This window comes from Rissa tridactyla, chromosome W, assembly GCF_028500815.1.
Source record: "Rissa tridactyla isolate bRisTri1 chromosome W, bRisTri1.patW.cur.20221130, whole genome shotgun sequence".
Lineage (NCBI taxonomy): Eukaryota > Metazoa > Chordata > Aves > Charadriiformes > Laridae > Rissa > Rissa tridactyla.
Genome location: NC_071496.1, coordinates 27,804,929 through 27,817,093, shown reverse-complemented (window position 1 = coordinate 27,817,093; position 12,165 = coordinate 27,804,929). Strand labels below are relative to the sequence as shown.

The 12,165-nt window shown below is 40.7% G+C and overlaps 1 protein-coding gene across 1 annotated transcript in view; it reads left to right on the top strand.

Annotated features, from left to right (window-relative positions):
* LOC128901976 (junction-mediating and -regulatory protein-like) overlaps nt 1-12,165 on the top strand; it is a 117,655-nt gene that overhangs the window by 48,654 nt on the left and 56,836 nt on the right. Inside the window, exons 4-5 of the mRNA XM_054184196.1 lie at nt 7,490-7,640; nt 10,664-10,833. Of these exons, the coding sequence (XP_054040171.1) occupies nt 7,490-7,640; nt 10,664-10,833 (321 nt within the window). The remainder of the gene's footprint in view (nt 1-7,489; nt 7,641-10,663; nt 10,834-12,165) is intronic.

The following is a 12,165-nucleotide window of genomic DNA, read 5'->3' as shown; positions in this document are numbered from 1 at the left end:
GGGGTCTGGAGAACAAGTCTTATGAGGAGCAGCTGAGGGAGCTGGGGTTGTTTAGCCTGGAGAAAAGGAGGCTGAGGGGAGACCTTATTGCTCTCTACAACTACCTGAAAGGAGGTTGTAGAGAGGTGGGGGTGAGTCTTTTCTCCCAAATAACAGACAATAAGACAAGAGGAAATGGCCTCAAATTGCACCAGGGGAGGTTTAGACTGGATATTAGGAAAAATTTTTGCAATGAAAGGGTTATCAAGCATTGGAACAGGTTGCCCAGGGAAGTGGTTGAGTCACCATCCCTGTAGGTGTTTAAAAAATGGGTAGACATAGTGCTTAGAGATATGGCTTAGTGATATTTTTTCTCAGAGTTAGGTTGATGGTTGGACTAGATGATCTGAAAGGTCCCTTCCAACCTAGGCAGTTCTATGATTCTATAATGCTCAGCCAGCCATTTGGCAAGGGAGACGATGTATATTTTACCACTATGTCTCAGTTGTTCATCTCTGTTTTATTCTGGTGGTTGTCTGTCCTGTCCTATAAGGATGACAGGCATAAATTTCATTAATGACTGAGAGTTTATAATAACTTTCTAGGTAGGTTGCACTTGAAGACTGATAATTCTCTTGAGTGATTGGTAATTGTCAGTATTTACATTCACAGTATAGTGATCTGTTTTTTCTGTTGTTCCCCACCCTCCATGTTTCCCTAAAACGTGCCAGGTGCATTGCCAAAAGTGGCTGTTCGAATGCCCTCTGTCTCTTATTTTATCACAGTTATTGTGCTTAGATTATAAAGAATGATGTTAAATTACCATTGCAAAGGTTGCTAGTAGTATTTTTGTTAGCTAATTTGCTAGCTGTTTTTTTGTTGTTTTTTTTAATAAATCAATTTTTCTTTGTTACATTTTTCAACGGAGAAATTGAATCAGGTGGAATGCACTGGCTGGATAGGAAGTGGTTGCTTTTTCCCTGGGGAGCAGTGGAGCATGTTCAGGTCAATGGAGAGGCTCTCAGAGGCCACAGAGTGTGTATGTCAGGCAAGCCCGGAAAAGGAAACCTTGAGCCTGGGGAGGAACACCACTTTGGTACCTTGGAAGCTGCAATCTCTGTTCTGTTCTATTCTATTCTGTCAATGACTTTGAGTGGTTTGCAACTTCCAAGGTACCAAAGTGTGGTTTGCTGCCACTCAGAAAGTCATTGACCTAATAGAAACAAAGATGGGAAGCAAGGACCTGGCTTAAAGTGCAGAGTGTGTTCACTGAATACCTTTCTGGAGTCTCCTTCTGATAGTCTGCTTTCCACAAAATGAGATCCTCTCATGAAGTAATATATTAAGGTAACTTGATTGCTTTCCTTCCCCTTGCATGAGAATATCTCTGGCTGTTCTAGGTGAGACTGTGTTTTAATACACAATGCCAAGCTTCTGGTGTGCTGATAAACAGTTAACTTCCCCGAATTTCTTTTGATTCATTTAACTCCTGCTGCCCCATGAGTGGTCTGAGATGCCTTTTGCTGGCAGCAAGTGGCCACAGTGTGTTATCCTGAACTTAACTAGACTATCCAAAGAGTGACAAAGATCTCTGCGACTGAGAACTCCAGGAATTAACCCAGCAGCCTGGATCTTCTGAGCATTTGCAGCTCTTGATTTCTGTGACTCTTGTTCCTTATTCTTGAACTTTCTCATTCTGAATTTGTCACCTTGAACCTCAGTTGCCTCTGGCTGACATATCTGTTAAATGGTTGTTGGGACAAGCAGTGTACTCTGGTTTCCGGTCATGGGTGTCCTAAAAAATAGCAGTAAGGACTAAACTTAACATTTATTTATGGTCAAATGGTCCAGGTTCTTTTCCTATTAACCTGGGCTACTTGTCAGATGTGAAGGAAACAAGCTTTTCAGTTCATCCTCAGCTCTTACCTAGCCACCTTTTTTAAGGAAGCAGCTGGGTTTTTTCACCTGTCAAAGACTGTTCCCCACTGGTACTTAGATTCTGTCTTTGCCTGTTGAATGGATGTTCCCTTTGAAACAATGAGAGCCTGCTCCTTCCTTCGTCATTTCATGGCTTTGGAGACAGGAAGTTAACATTGTGTGTGTGTGCCTTATCCAAGCTGCAGAATGCAAAGGCCAAAGTGTCATTTTGTATTGTCCTTGCATATCATGAACATTAGATGTGCTTTGGTCTTCTGCTTGTACTATAAGACACTTCAAGAAGAATCCTCATCTGTTCATGTTCATGGTCCATAATTCTAAGAGTTTGACTGTCTGTGGCGGAGAGAAAAAGATTTCACCGAGAGGTTCAAATTAACAATTTATTTGGACTTCACTCGCAGGTCCAATAAGCCGCTATTGCAAGTTTTATGAATACAATGGAGAATGCACTGTTGCAATTTAAGAAAAAAACAATTCACAGAATACACTATTACAACCTACAAGTGATCCTGAAAAGTAGCAACACAAACCACAAGCGCACTAGATATGAATACCTTAAAAGAGTGCACTAATCACGATCTTAAAATATGCCAAATATCATATGTATGTTATTAAATCCCTTACCCTCTCTCTCTCAGGTAAGGCCACTCAGTCCCTGGGAAGTTACCTAGGAAGAATCTCCTACAGGCCAGCTGTATCTTTGGAAGACAACTCCTTTTCCTCCCCAAACCTTAGGGCTTAAATATCCCGTTTCAATGACTGGGCAGGATTATGCCTGAATGGATTGCACTGTCTGGAATGGTTATCTCTGGTGGTTTGATGGCCCTTTAGGTAGCAATGTTTATTTTGTGATGTCTGGTACTCACGCTTGGGTTTTGGTTCTTATTGTGATACAGTGTTGAGACACCCCCCCCACCCCCATCTGAGCCAGTTCCACAGCTCCCCCCAAGTTATCTCTGCATAGATAGGGATCAATAAGCATCTGTCAAAGCGAGATGGAGCTGAGTCGAATGACAACTCCCTGCATTTCACCTTTTGTGCTCTGAAACTGGTTTGACCGGGTGATCCCATTCACTGTCTTGCTAGATAAAGCTCAAGCAGCACTAGGGAAATGCTTCTGTCCTGTAAGCTTCTGTCCTTTGTAAGCTTAGGAAGTGTGGGTTAGATGAATGGACAGTGGGGTGGATTGAAAGAGAGAGCTCAGAGGGTCGTGATTAGGGGCACAGAGTCTAGTTGGAGGTCAGTGACAAGTGGTGTCCCCCAGGGGTCAGTACTGGGCCCAGTCCTCTTCAATATATTCATCAGTGACCTGGATGAAGGGATAGAGTGCACCCTCAGCACGTTTGCTGATGACACAAAGCTGGGAGGGGTGGCTGTCACACCAGAAGGCTGTGCCGCCATACAGAGAGACCTGGACAGGCTGGAGAGTTGGGCAGAGAGGAACCTTATGAAATTCAATAAGGGCAAGTGTAGGGTGCTGCACCTGGGGAGGAATAACCCCCTGCACCAGTACAGGTTGGGGGCTGACCTGCTGGAGAGCAGCTCTGTGGAAAGAGACCTGGGAGTCCTGGTGGACAACAGGATGACCATGAGCCAGCAATGTGCCCTTGTGGCCAAGAAGGCCGATGGCATCCTGGGGTGCATCAAGAAGAGTGTGGCCAGCAGGTGGAGGGAGGTCATCCTCCCCCTCTACTCTGCCCTGGTGAGGCCGCACCTGGAGTACTGTGTCCAGTTCTGGGCTCCCCAGTTCAAGAGGGACAGGGAGCTGCTGGAGAGGGTACAGCAGAGGGCTACCAAGATGATGAGGGGACTGGAACACCTCTCTTATGAAGAAAGGCTGAGGGATTTGGGTCTTTTCAGTCTGGAAAAAAGATGGCTGAGGGGGGATCTTATCAATGCTTATAAATACTTAAAGGGTGGGTGTCAGGAGGATGGGGCCAGGCTCTTTTCAGTGGTGCCCGGGGACAGGACAAGAGGTAACGGGCACAACCTTGAGCATAGGAAGTTCCACCTAAACATGAGGAGGAACCTCTTTACTTTGAGGGTGGCAGAGCACTGGAACAGGCTGCCCAAAGAGGTGGTGGAGTCTCCATCTCTGGAGATGTTCAAAACCCGCCTGGACGCTGTTCCTGTGCAACCTGCTCTAGGTGACCCTGCTCTGGCAGGGGGGTTGGACTAGGTGATCTCCAGGGGTCCCTTCCAACCCCTATTGTGAGGAATAAGTTCCGGTCCGAATGAAATAGGCTCAGGCAGAATCCTCTGTGAAGCACATTTTTATTCACGTTCTTGCAAGAGCGGGTGACCTAGCAAGTAGGCACACCTTCAGTTCTTGAAACACACCTTTTTATTCCCTGATCCCGGCTGAATTTTTCCCTCCCCTGTTTCCCATTGGTTAGGTACTCCAGGGTTCACTGTCTGTCTGAGGCGCCTAAAATTCTTCCCGCATGTCCTGCCTCTGTTTACTTCTTCTCCTTATGCTACACCTAAAGGGATTATCTGACTAGTTTATTTCCTTCCTTTTTGGTTAAAAAATTGCCCAATGTCATTAGCCCTGGTTAAATGTTTGACTACCCTTCTAGTCACTAATCCAGTAGGAATCAGTTTGTCCTTTTGTCTGTGTGATGAGAGATGTTCTACAAGCCTTTGCTGGAGCCTCTTTGTCTTAGTCATTCCCTTATCATGTCACCTCTGATGGAAACGGCTTTTCTCCTCTGCAAAAGCAATACCTGCCTTTCTTACACTATCATTCTGTGATTCTGTGTTTGTTTCTGGGGCTCTGTTCAGGCTTTTGTTAAGCATTCCACTATTGCTGCAGCCTCAAGGCATGATGTTGATCTGTTCTTGTTCATGCAACTACTCGGGGACCTCCTTCCAGGCAGTAGTCATTTGTGGAGTATGCTGCTTGATGTCTTTTAAATGTGAATGTGTATATGAATGATGCATAAAGGGAAGGTACTCATCAGTAACTGTACCACCTTGAACTGGTCTGTCCTCATAAATGTTTACAGTTCTGTCTTCCTTGTTTTCCCAGTTTCTAAAGCTTTGCGGACCATGATCATCTGCTTGATATCGCACATAAATATGCATACTTGTATGAGTATTCCTAAAGCAAAGGCTTCTTGGGTTTTCTGTGCCTTGCCATATGAATACCCTCAGTATGAAGGACTGTATGGGTGACATACTTGGGATTGTATTTAATGAAAAGGTGCTTTTCTTTTTTGTTACTTGTAAACACTTGCTTTAGCGAACAAAGATACAATTGTATTGAGCCTTCATAAATCTCTGTAGCTTGCACTGTGTATAAATAATGTTTTGGCAGGCAAAATTTTATGAAGAAATGTTACTTTGAGGCTTCTTATTCTTTTAGATATGATGGGTATCAAGAACGTTACTCACGTTACTCAGTGATCCCATGTCAATTCCAGTATCAAATTACCTCATCTTTACTAAGGAATAGAAAAGGAAGACTTTTAACTGTATTGGTTTTTTCCTGTTTCTCAAAGGAACTTGCTGTTTCAGAGTTCTGCAGAAATGGAAAGCATTAACTTCACCAGTCATCATTCACTGGTACATACATACAGTTTGATGTTTATTTGGAAATTCTTGTCTTTCCATTCATAAGCATTCCCCATGGAAATCACAGTATCTATGTGCTTCACCAAATTACATGTTACAACCTATCTAGTAAAATTATTATTCACTTATCATTTGTTCAGGGGTTTTTTACTTTTTTTTTTTTTGGTTTGTTTTTGCCTGTTGCCTTTCTAAGGGTTTTGGAAATATATAAGAAGCAGATTAAAATATCTTATTAAACTACTTTAAACGTTTTTCAAGAAATGGACAATTACATAGAAGGCATCTATATATTTTTACTCTTAAAAATCATCCCCCTAAGAGATAGGCTAAGTGGATATGCAGAGGTAGATCCTGAACAGTCACTTAAAAACCTACTGTTTGTAGCTTAATTACAGAGTGGAATCGGTCTTTGAAACCAGATTGAAACTTTGTGAAATGAGGATGAGTATTTGAGGCATTAGAACTTCAGGTTAAAATATATGGTGGCATAGAAGACTGAGCGCTTTTGGGTTTGGGGGTTTTTGTTTATACCAGTGAGGTGTCGTCTTAAGTGATGCAAATAAAAAAAGAAACATTCAAAATTAGGGCCTTGGTGTTGCAGGAGCAGGCTTCAATATTTAATTATTAAATAAGTAGTCCCACTTCAGACAAAAGACTATATAATACCTTAGCTTTTAAAAAGTGTGTAAAAAAAAAAAAAAATAAAAAATTCAGTTTTGGGAAAGCTGTATTTTTTTTATTAATTATTACAAGAAACTCCATATCTTTTACTGGCTTAAGATAGCTGTCTCTTCAAAATAAAATTGCTTTGGTCTTAGCAATGAAAAGATATTTTAACTCCCAGTCACTAAGAAAATATGTTATAAAAAGTCATAGAATCATAGAATGTGTTGGGTTGGAAGGGACCTATAAAGGTCATCTAGTCCAACCCCCCTGCAGTAAGCAGGGACATCTTCAACTAGATCAGGTTGCTCAGAGCCTCATCAAGCCTGGCCTTGAAGTCATCTATAACAAAGGAAAACTGCTGAAATATTGATGACTACTTCCCACTACCCTAGCACATCCCCTTGCTTCTAGCTTCATTCTGACTAAAGAGCATTCATTTACTTTGGAATGGAATCATAGAACATCTAAAGTTGGAAGGGACCCATAAGGATCACAGAGACCAACTCCCTGCTCCTTACAGTACTACCTAAAACTAAACCATATGACTAAGAGCGTTGTCCAGACGCTCCTTGAACTCTGACAGGTTTGGTGCCATGACCACTTCCCTGGGGAGCCTGTTCCAGTGACCGACCACCCTCTCAGTGAAGAGCCTTTTCCTAATGTCCGATCTGAACCTCCCCTGACGCAGCTTCATTCCATTTCCTTGTGTCCTGTCGCTGGTCACCAGAGAGAGGAGATCAGCACCCCCCTCCGCTGCCCCCCTTGAGGAAGTTGTAGACTGCGATGAGGTCACCCCTCAGCCTTCTCTTCTCCAAGCTGAATAAGCCAAATGACCTCATCTGCTCCTCATAAGTCTTGCCCTCAAGACCTTTCACCATCTTGGTCGCCCTCCTCGGGATGCACTCTAGTAGTTTGATGTCCTTCTTATATTGAGGCGCCCAAAACTGCAGAGTACTTGAGGTGGGGATGCACCAGTGCAGTGTAGGGGGGGACAATTGCCTCCCAGGTGAATATTTCAGGCCAGAAGAAAGCCTGGATGAAGCATGCTTGTTATCTGAAGATAATAAGATATTTAACAAAAAGATACTGGAAGATCAAACTTACATTTGAGTTTGTTGTGGTTCCAGTAAGAATAGTAATGAAACTGTGGATGTACTTTTTCATCAGAAAGGAGCACTTAAAAAGAGTTTTTTCTGTTGAATAGAAGCCATGGAGATTTGCTGGTAGTTTTCTCTCCTTTATGCTTTCCTTTCTTAGCCACCCTGAAACTGGTTGCTGTTGGCAAAATAGCAATGATTGTATTGTTGATTATGGACTGATTTATTTTCAGATCTCGATAGAGAATGACTACCTAGGCCCCAGAAGAATTGAGAGTCTACAAAAAGAAGATGCCGATTGGCAGAGAAAAGCCCACATGGCTGTGCTTTCTATTCAAGATCTTACAGTTAAATACTTTGAAATAACAGCTAAAGCACAGAAAGGTAGCTATTTTCTACTATCCTATACCTCAAGTAACAAATCTTTCAAAGTTTATTTAATGTTTACCATGTTCTGTGTTGTATTGTGTGATTGATTTATTTTTTTCATCAGTCCTCTGTGAGGAAAATGAAGTCGTCATTCTCACTTGTCTTTTCTTCTGTGTCTATTCAAATTTTTCACAAATAAGCCTTTTCAGAACATCATCAGAAGTAGGCAGAATAGAAATTTTTAAATATAGTTTCACAACCACCTTCTCGATGTGATTGTATTAGCTGCACTGTACACTTGCAAAGGATTTAGGGAGCATTGAGTCCCTGATGGATTCTGTCTTCTGTACTGGATATGGCAGACCACCGTAGTAAATTTTGATTACCTTTCAATGAATTTCCTTTTCCCGTTACCCCTGCCTTTCAGTAATTTTTTTCATTACCCCTGCCTTTCAGTAATTTTTTTCATAGCTTTAAATATTAATCAACAACTCAGTTTAACTACTCAGTGAAAGCTGCTCTGTTGTTCAGAAATCTTCATGGATATAACCTTGGCATTTCTATACTGGAAGAATGCAGCAGTTTTACTAAAGTGTTGGTGCAGTTAAACCAGGTCATATGACTTATGACTTGCATATTCATCTGCGCTCTCATCCTTGTACCATTTTAACCTAAATAATCAATTTATTAGGGCAAACAAACCTGAGGATGTGATTTCACATCACCTCTTTTAGTTTGACTGTGGGCTACCACTGACAGAGTTTGTCCCACTCTTCTCCCTGCCTTGAGTGCAGGTTCCTGTTTGTTTCTTTGCCTTGGTGATAGCAATTGTGCAACCAGATAAATGACCTGTATCCCTGGGAGAAAATCTTTTTTTGATGGGTAGGTTTCCTGTCATCTCCCTGCATGACTGCTAGATCTATTTCAAGAGAAGTAGTCACTGCAAAATTATTCCTTTCAGTGATGACCCAAGTCAAGGATAACATGAAACTCCACCTTATTTTGAAAAAAGTGACTAAACCAGTTCAAGCATGTTGAATTAATTTAATTGGAGCAAATTCTAAATGTATCTAATCAATTTGGTTCCTTTACTAGTATGACAAAGGCAAGTAAAATACCCCATTAGTTGATAGAGAATGTATGGTCGTGGGTTTGGCCAGATTGGCCGATCAGAATGACAGATGGCCCCTTCCCCCCCTCTCTCCAAAGAGAGGAGAGGAAGAGAAAAAGAGATTTACGAGTTTAGAAAAAGAACTAAACTACTTTAATTAAAATATTAATAAATAATGAAATAATAAATAATAATAATAATAATAAATATACACAATATCTACAAAACTGTATCCAGCTCCCAGGATGACGATCACATCACCAGCAGGCACAGGGAAAGTCCCAGACTGGAGTCAGCAACGGACAGGAGCTGGATTCTGGATCTGGAGTCAGGAATGCTCGGATTGGGATCAAAAGCAGATGAACAGAGGACATCAGCCATTGAAGAAAGAGAGTTGACCCTTTGATTCCTTAGATTTTATACTGAGCGTGATGCAGATGGTTGGACTCGATGATCCCAAGGGTATTTTCCAACCTAAATGATTCTATGATTCTATGAAGAGAGTGAAATACCCCTGTTGGTCAGTTTTGGGTCACCTGTCCTGTCCACTTCTCCCTGCAGGTGTGATCCCTCTACGCTTTTCTGTTTCTGACCCTCTAACAGGGCAAATAATAAAATTAGCTGACCTTGGTTGTTATAGCAATAAGTCTAAGCAAGAGCCTCTCTGCATATGCCGTTCCTTGGTATAATCAGGTCTTATCCCTCTGAGAGTGAACAGTTTCTGAACAATGTGCTGTTAGAAGAGGCACAGCTAAAAAGTAAAATTACAAAACAGAAAATTGGTTCTGTTTTACTTCAAGCCCAGACATGTATATTTACAGTTACTTAATTTTTGTTTTGTTTACATGCTGTTTTTATGTATAGCAGTCAAGATTGTGGGAAAAAACACTGGGAAATTAAATGCCTGGAGACTGTTGACAACCTTTGGTGTACAGATTGCTTGCCTTTTTTGTTATGTTTTGGGTTTGTTTGGCCTCCTGCTGATCACAGGGTGGTCTTACATGCCAAAATATTAACAGATGACAGAGGAAAAACGCATGAGAACAAAAAGGTATTTTTTATTACCTAACAACAGCACGTAACATCTTCTAGCACCTAGGGACTGAATGCTACCCCTTTTGGTTCTGTGACTGTAATGGCTTTTGTTTTGCAAAGCTAAGTGTACAGTTATGTGATTGTTCTGTATCTTAAAAATGGTGAAAGTCTAATGTGTGTCAGCCTAGACGATGTCTGGGGTTCAAGAAGAGAAAGTCTGAATCAAGCAAGGGACTACTGCTACTCTGAACACTTACTGAAAAGATTCTCATTCATCTCTGCATATTAAGGGCAGATTGTACTTTGTTTAGTTAGTTTGAATTAATTTTGTAAATCAACCTGCATTTTGAGTTTAAAAAAAAGATGATCTTATTTAAATTTAATTCAGTATTCTTACAGAATCACACTTGAGGTCAAGCTGAAATTTTTGTTTTAAATTGTAATTCTTATTTCACTCTGCAGATTTGTGTTAAACTTATGACTGCTCTGTAAAAAGTTACCAAGGTAAACTGGAGACTTTAGCAGATGGGGCTTTCAAGGAAAAATTGGGATGTAGTTTAAGGCCCCGTGGTAACATTAACCAGATATTTTTATTAAGTCAAGAGTTTTGAATGTGTGGTTCAAGTATTGTGTATTCAGAATGGTTCCTCTGTGGGTAACAAAAATTGCAATTATAATGAATAAATGATCAACAAATAGCTAATCACATATTTACACAAATCCTAAGAATACTTCCATATTGGCTATGAAGGTTAATGCTCCATAGAACGACTACTCTCTGCTAAGAGAACTTTGGTTTTGGATACAAATGTGTGCATAGTCTCTACAGTAGAATCACTAGTGATCGGAAGAGTAGACTGGTAAGCTGTCTGCTTTTTTTTCCCTTCTCTAGCTGTGTATGATCGAATGCGAGCAGACCAGAAAAAATTTGGTAAGGCAGCATGGGCAGCAGCAGTGGAACGTATGGAAAAGCTTCAGTATGCAGTTTCTAAGGAGACTTTGCAGTTGATGCATGCTAAAGAAATCTGTTTGGAGCAGAAGAAACATGCACTGAAGGAGGAGGTAATTTTTCATACCAATAAATAGAAAAATAAAATATGCAGGAAAAAAACCAAACTTTGAAGAATGTTGATGTACTTGGGGGGGAGGGACCCCAACAAAACCCAACAGACTTGAAAGTCATTATTTCTCAGCTTTTAATAATAAAAGTCTGTATTTTAACTTTTATGACATTCTACCATGTTAGGCAAATGGAGTTGCGGTGTAGGTGTGGTGGGTTTTGTGACACTTATTTATGTTTTCTGTTCACCTTTTCCTGGTTAGTCAACTAGGAAGACAGTTTTTACTGTTAATGTTTACAGCTATCCACTGAGATGAATAAAATGAAGAAAAGGAATAGGAACAGAAATCTACTGCTATGTAATCTTCACGCTTTAGCTCTCAGAGGCATGATCACCTTTTTGGAGTAGTTTTGACATTCCAGATGGAAGGTATCTGAACATTAGTAAATACACAGATGACTAGCCTGTTGTACTGCACTCTTTGTCTCTGCTTACCCTAATTATTAAGGCAGTCTTTCAGAGGGGGTTGTGCTAGCTACAGCTTTCCTGAGGAAAGAGTGCATGCATTAAACTGTGTTTAAATGTCTTAGCAGAAAAAAAAACACGTTTATTGGATTTCATGACACCTTCTCAAAAGCAAAAATGCTACAAATCCTATTTTAAAATTTGCTATCATATGGATATTCTGTGCTAAGAGCTTTGTCATACTAATGTTAATTTACATTTTATCCAATCAGTTGCTTGTGTTTTAAAGCACTTTTAAAATCTTTCAAAAAATTTGACTAAACTGGTGGTTCTGTTATGAAAAAGATTATCCAGAGAACTCAAGACTTCAGCACTGTATAGATTGGTAGGTTTCCAAGCCTGATAGACTATGTGCATATTTGAGGAGCTTCTGTAGAAGACATCTTGATCTGCAAGGAAGAGAGAGCACATGCAAGACCCAGAGCACAAAAATAAAGCTTGCTTCATTTTGATGCTCTTTATATTTAGAAAGCCAAGAGTTGTCTGGAAACCTGAGTTTATCAGGCTGCTGCCATCCTCAGCTAAGAGTTGATGAGATAATCCAGCAGTACCAATTGAAAATATTAAATATAATATGTTCAGATGTTTAGGGCAGCCATGTTTTGGGGCAGACATGCATGGTCTTTTTCCTAGCACACCTTATTTTTCTCACAGTGGAGTCCTTCCATGAATTTTTGTTGAATGAGATCTCAGTCTGGTAAATGAATGACTGTTTGTTTTGATATGCAAAAGCATCAGGGGTTGGATAGAAAAAGGAGAGATTAGTTGCGGTATAGCGAGAGGATGGAGGGCTCTGAACTGAGAGGTT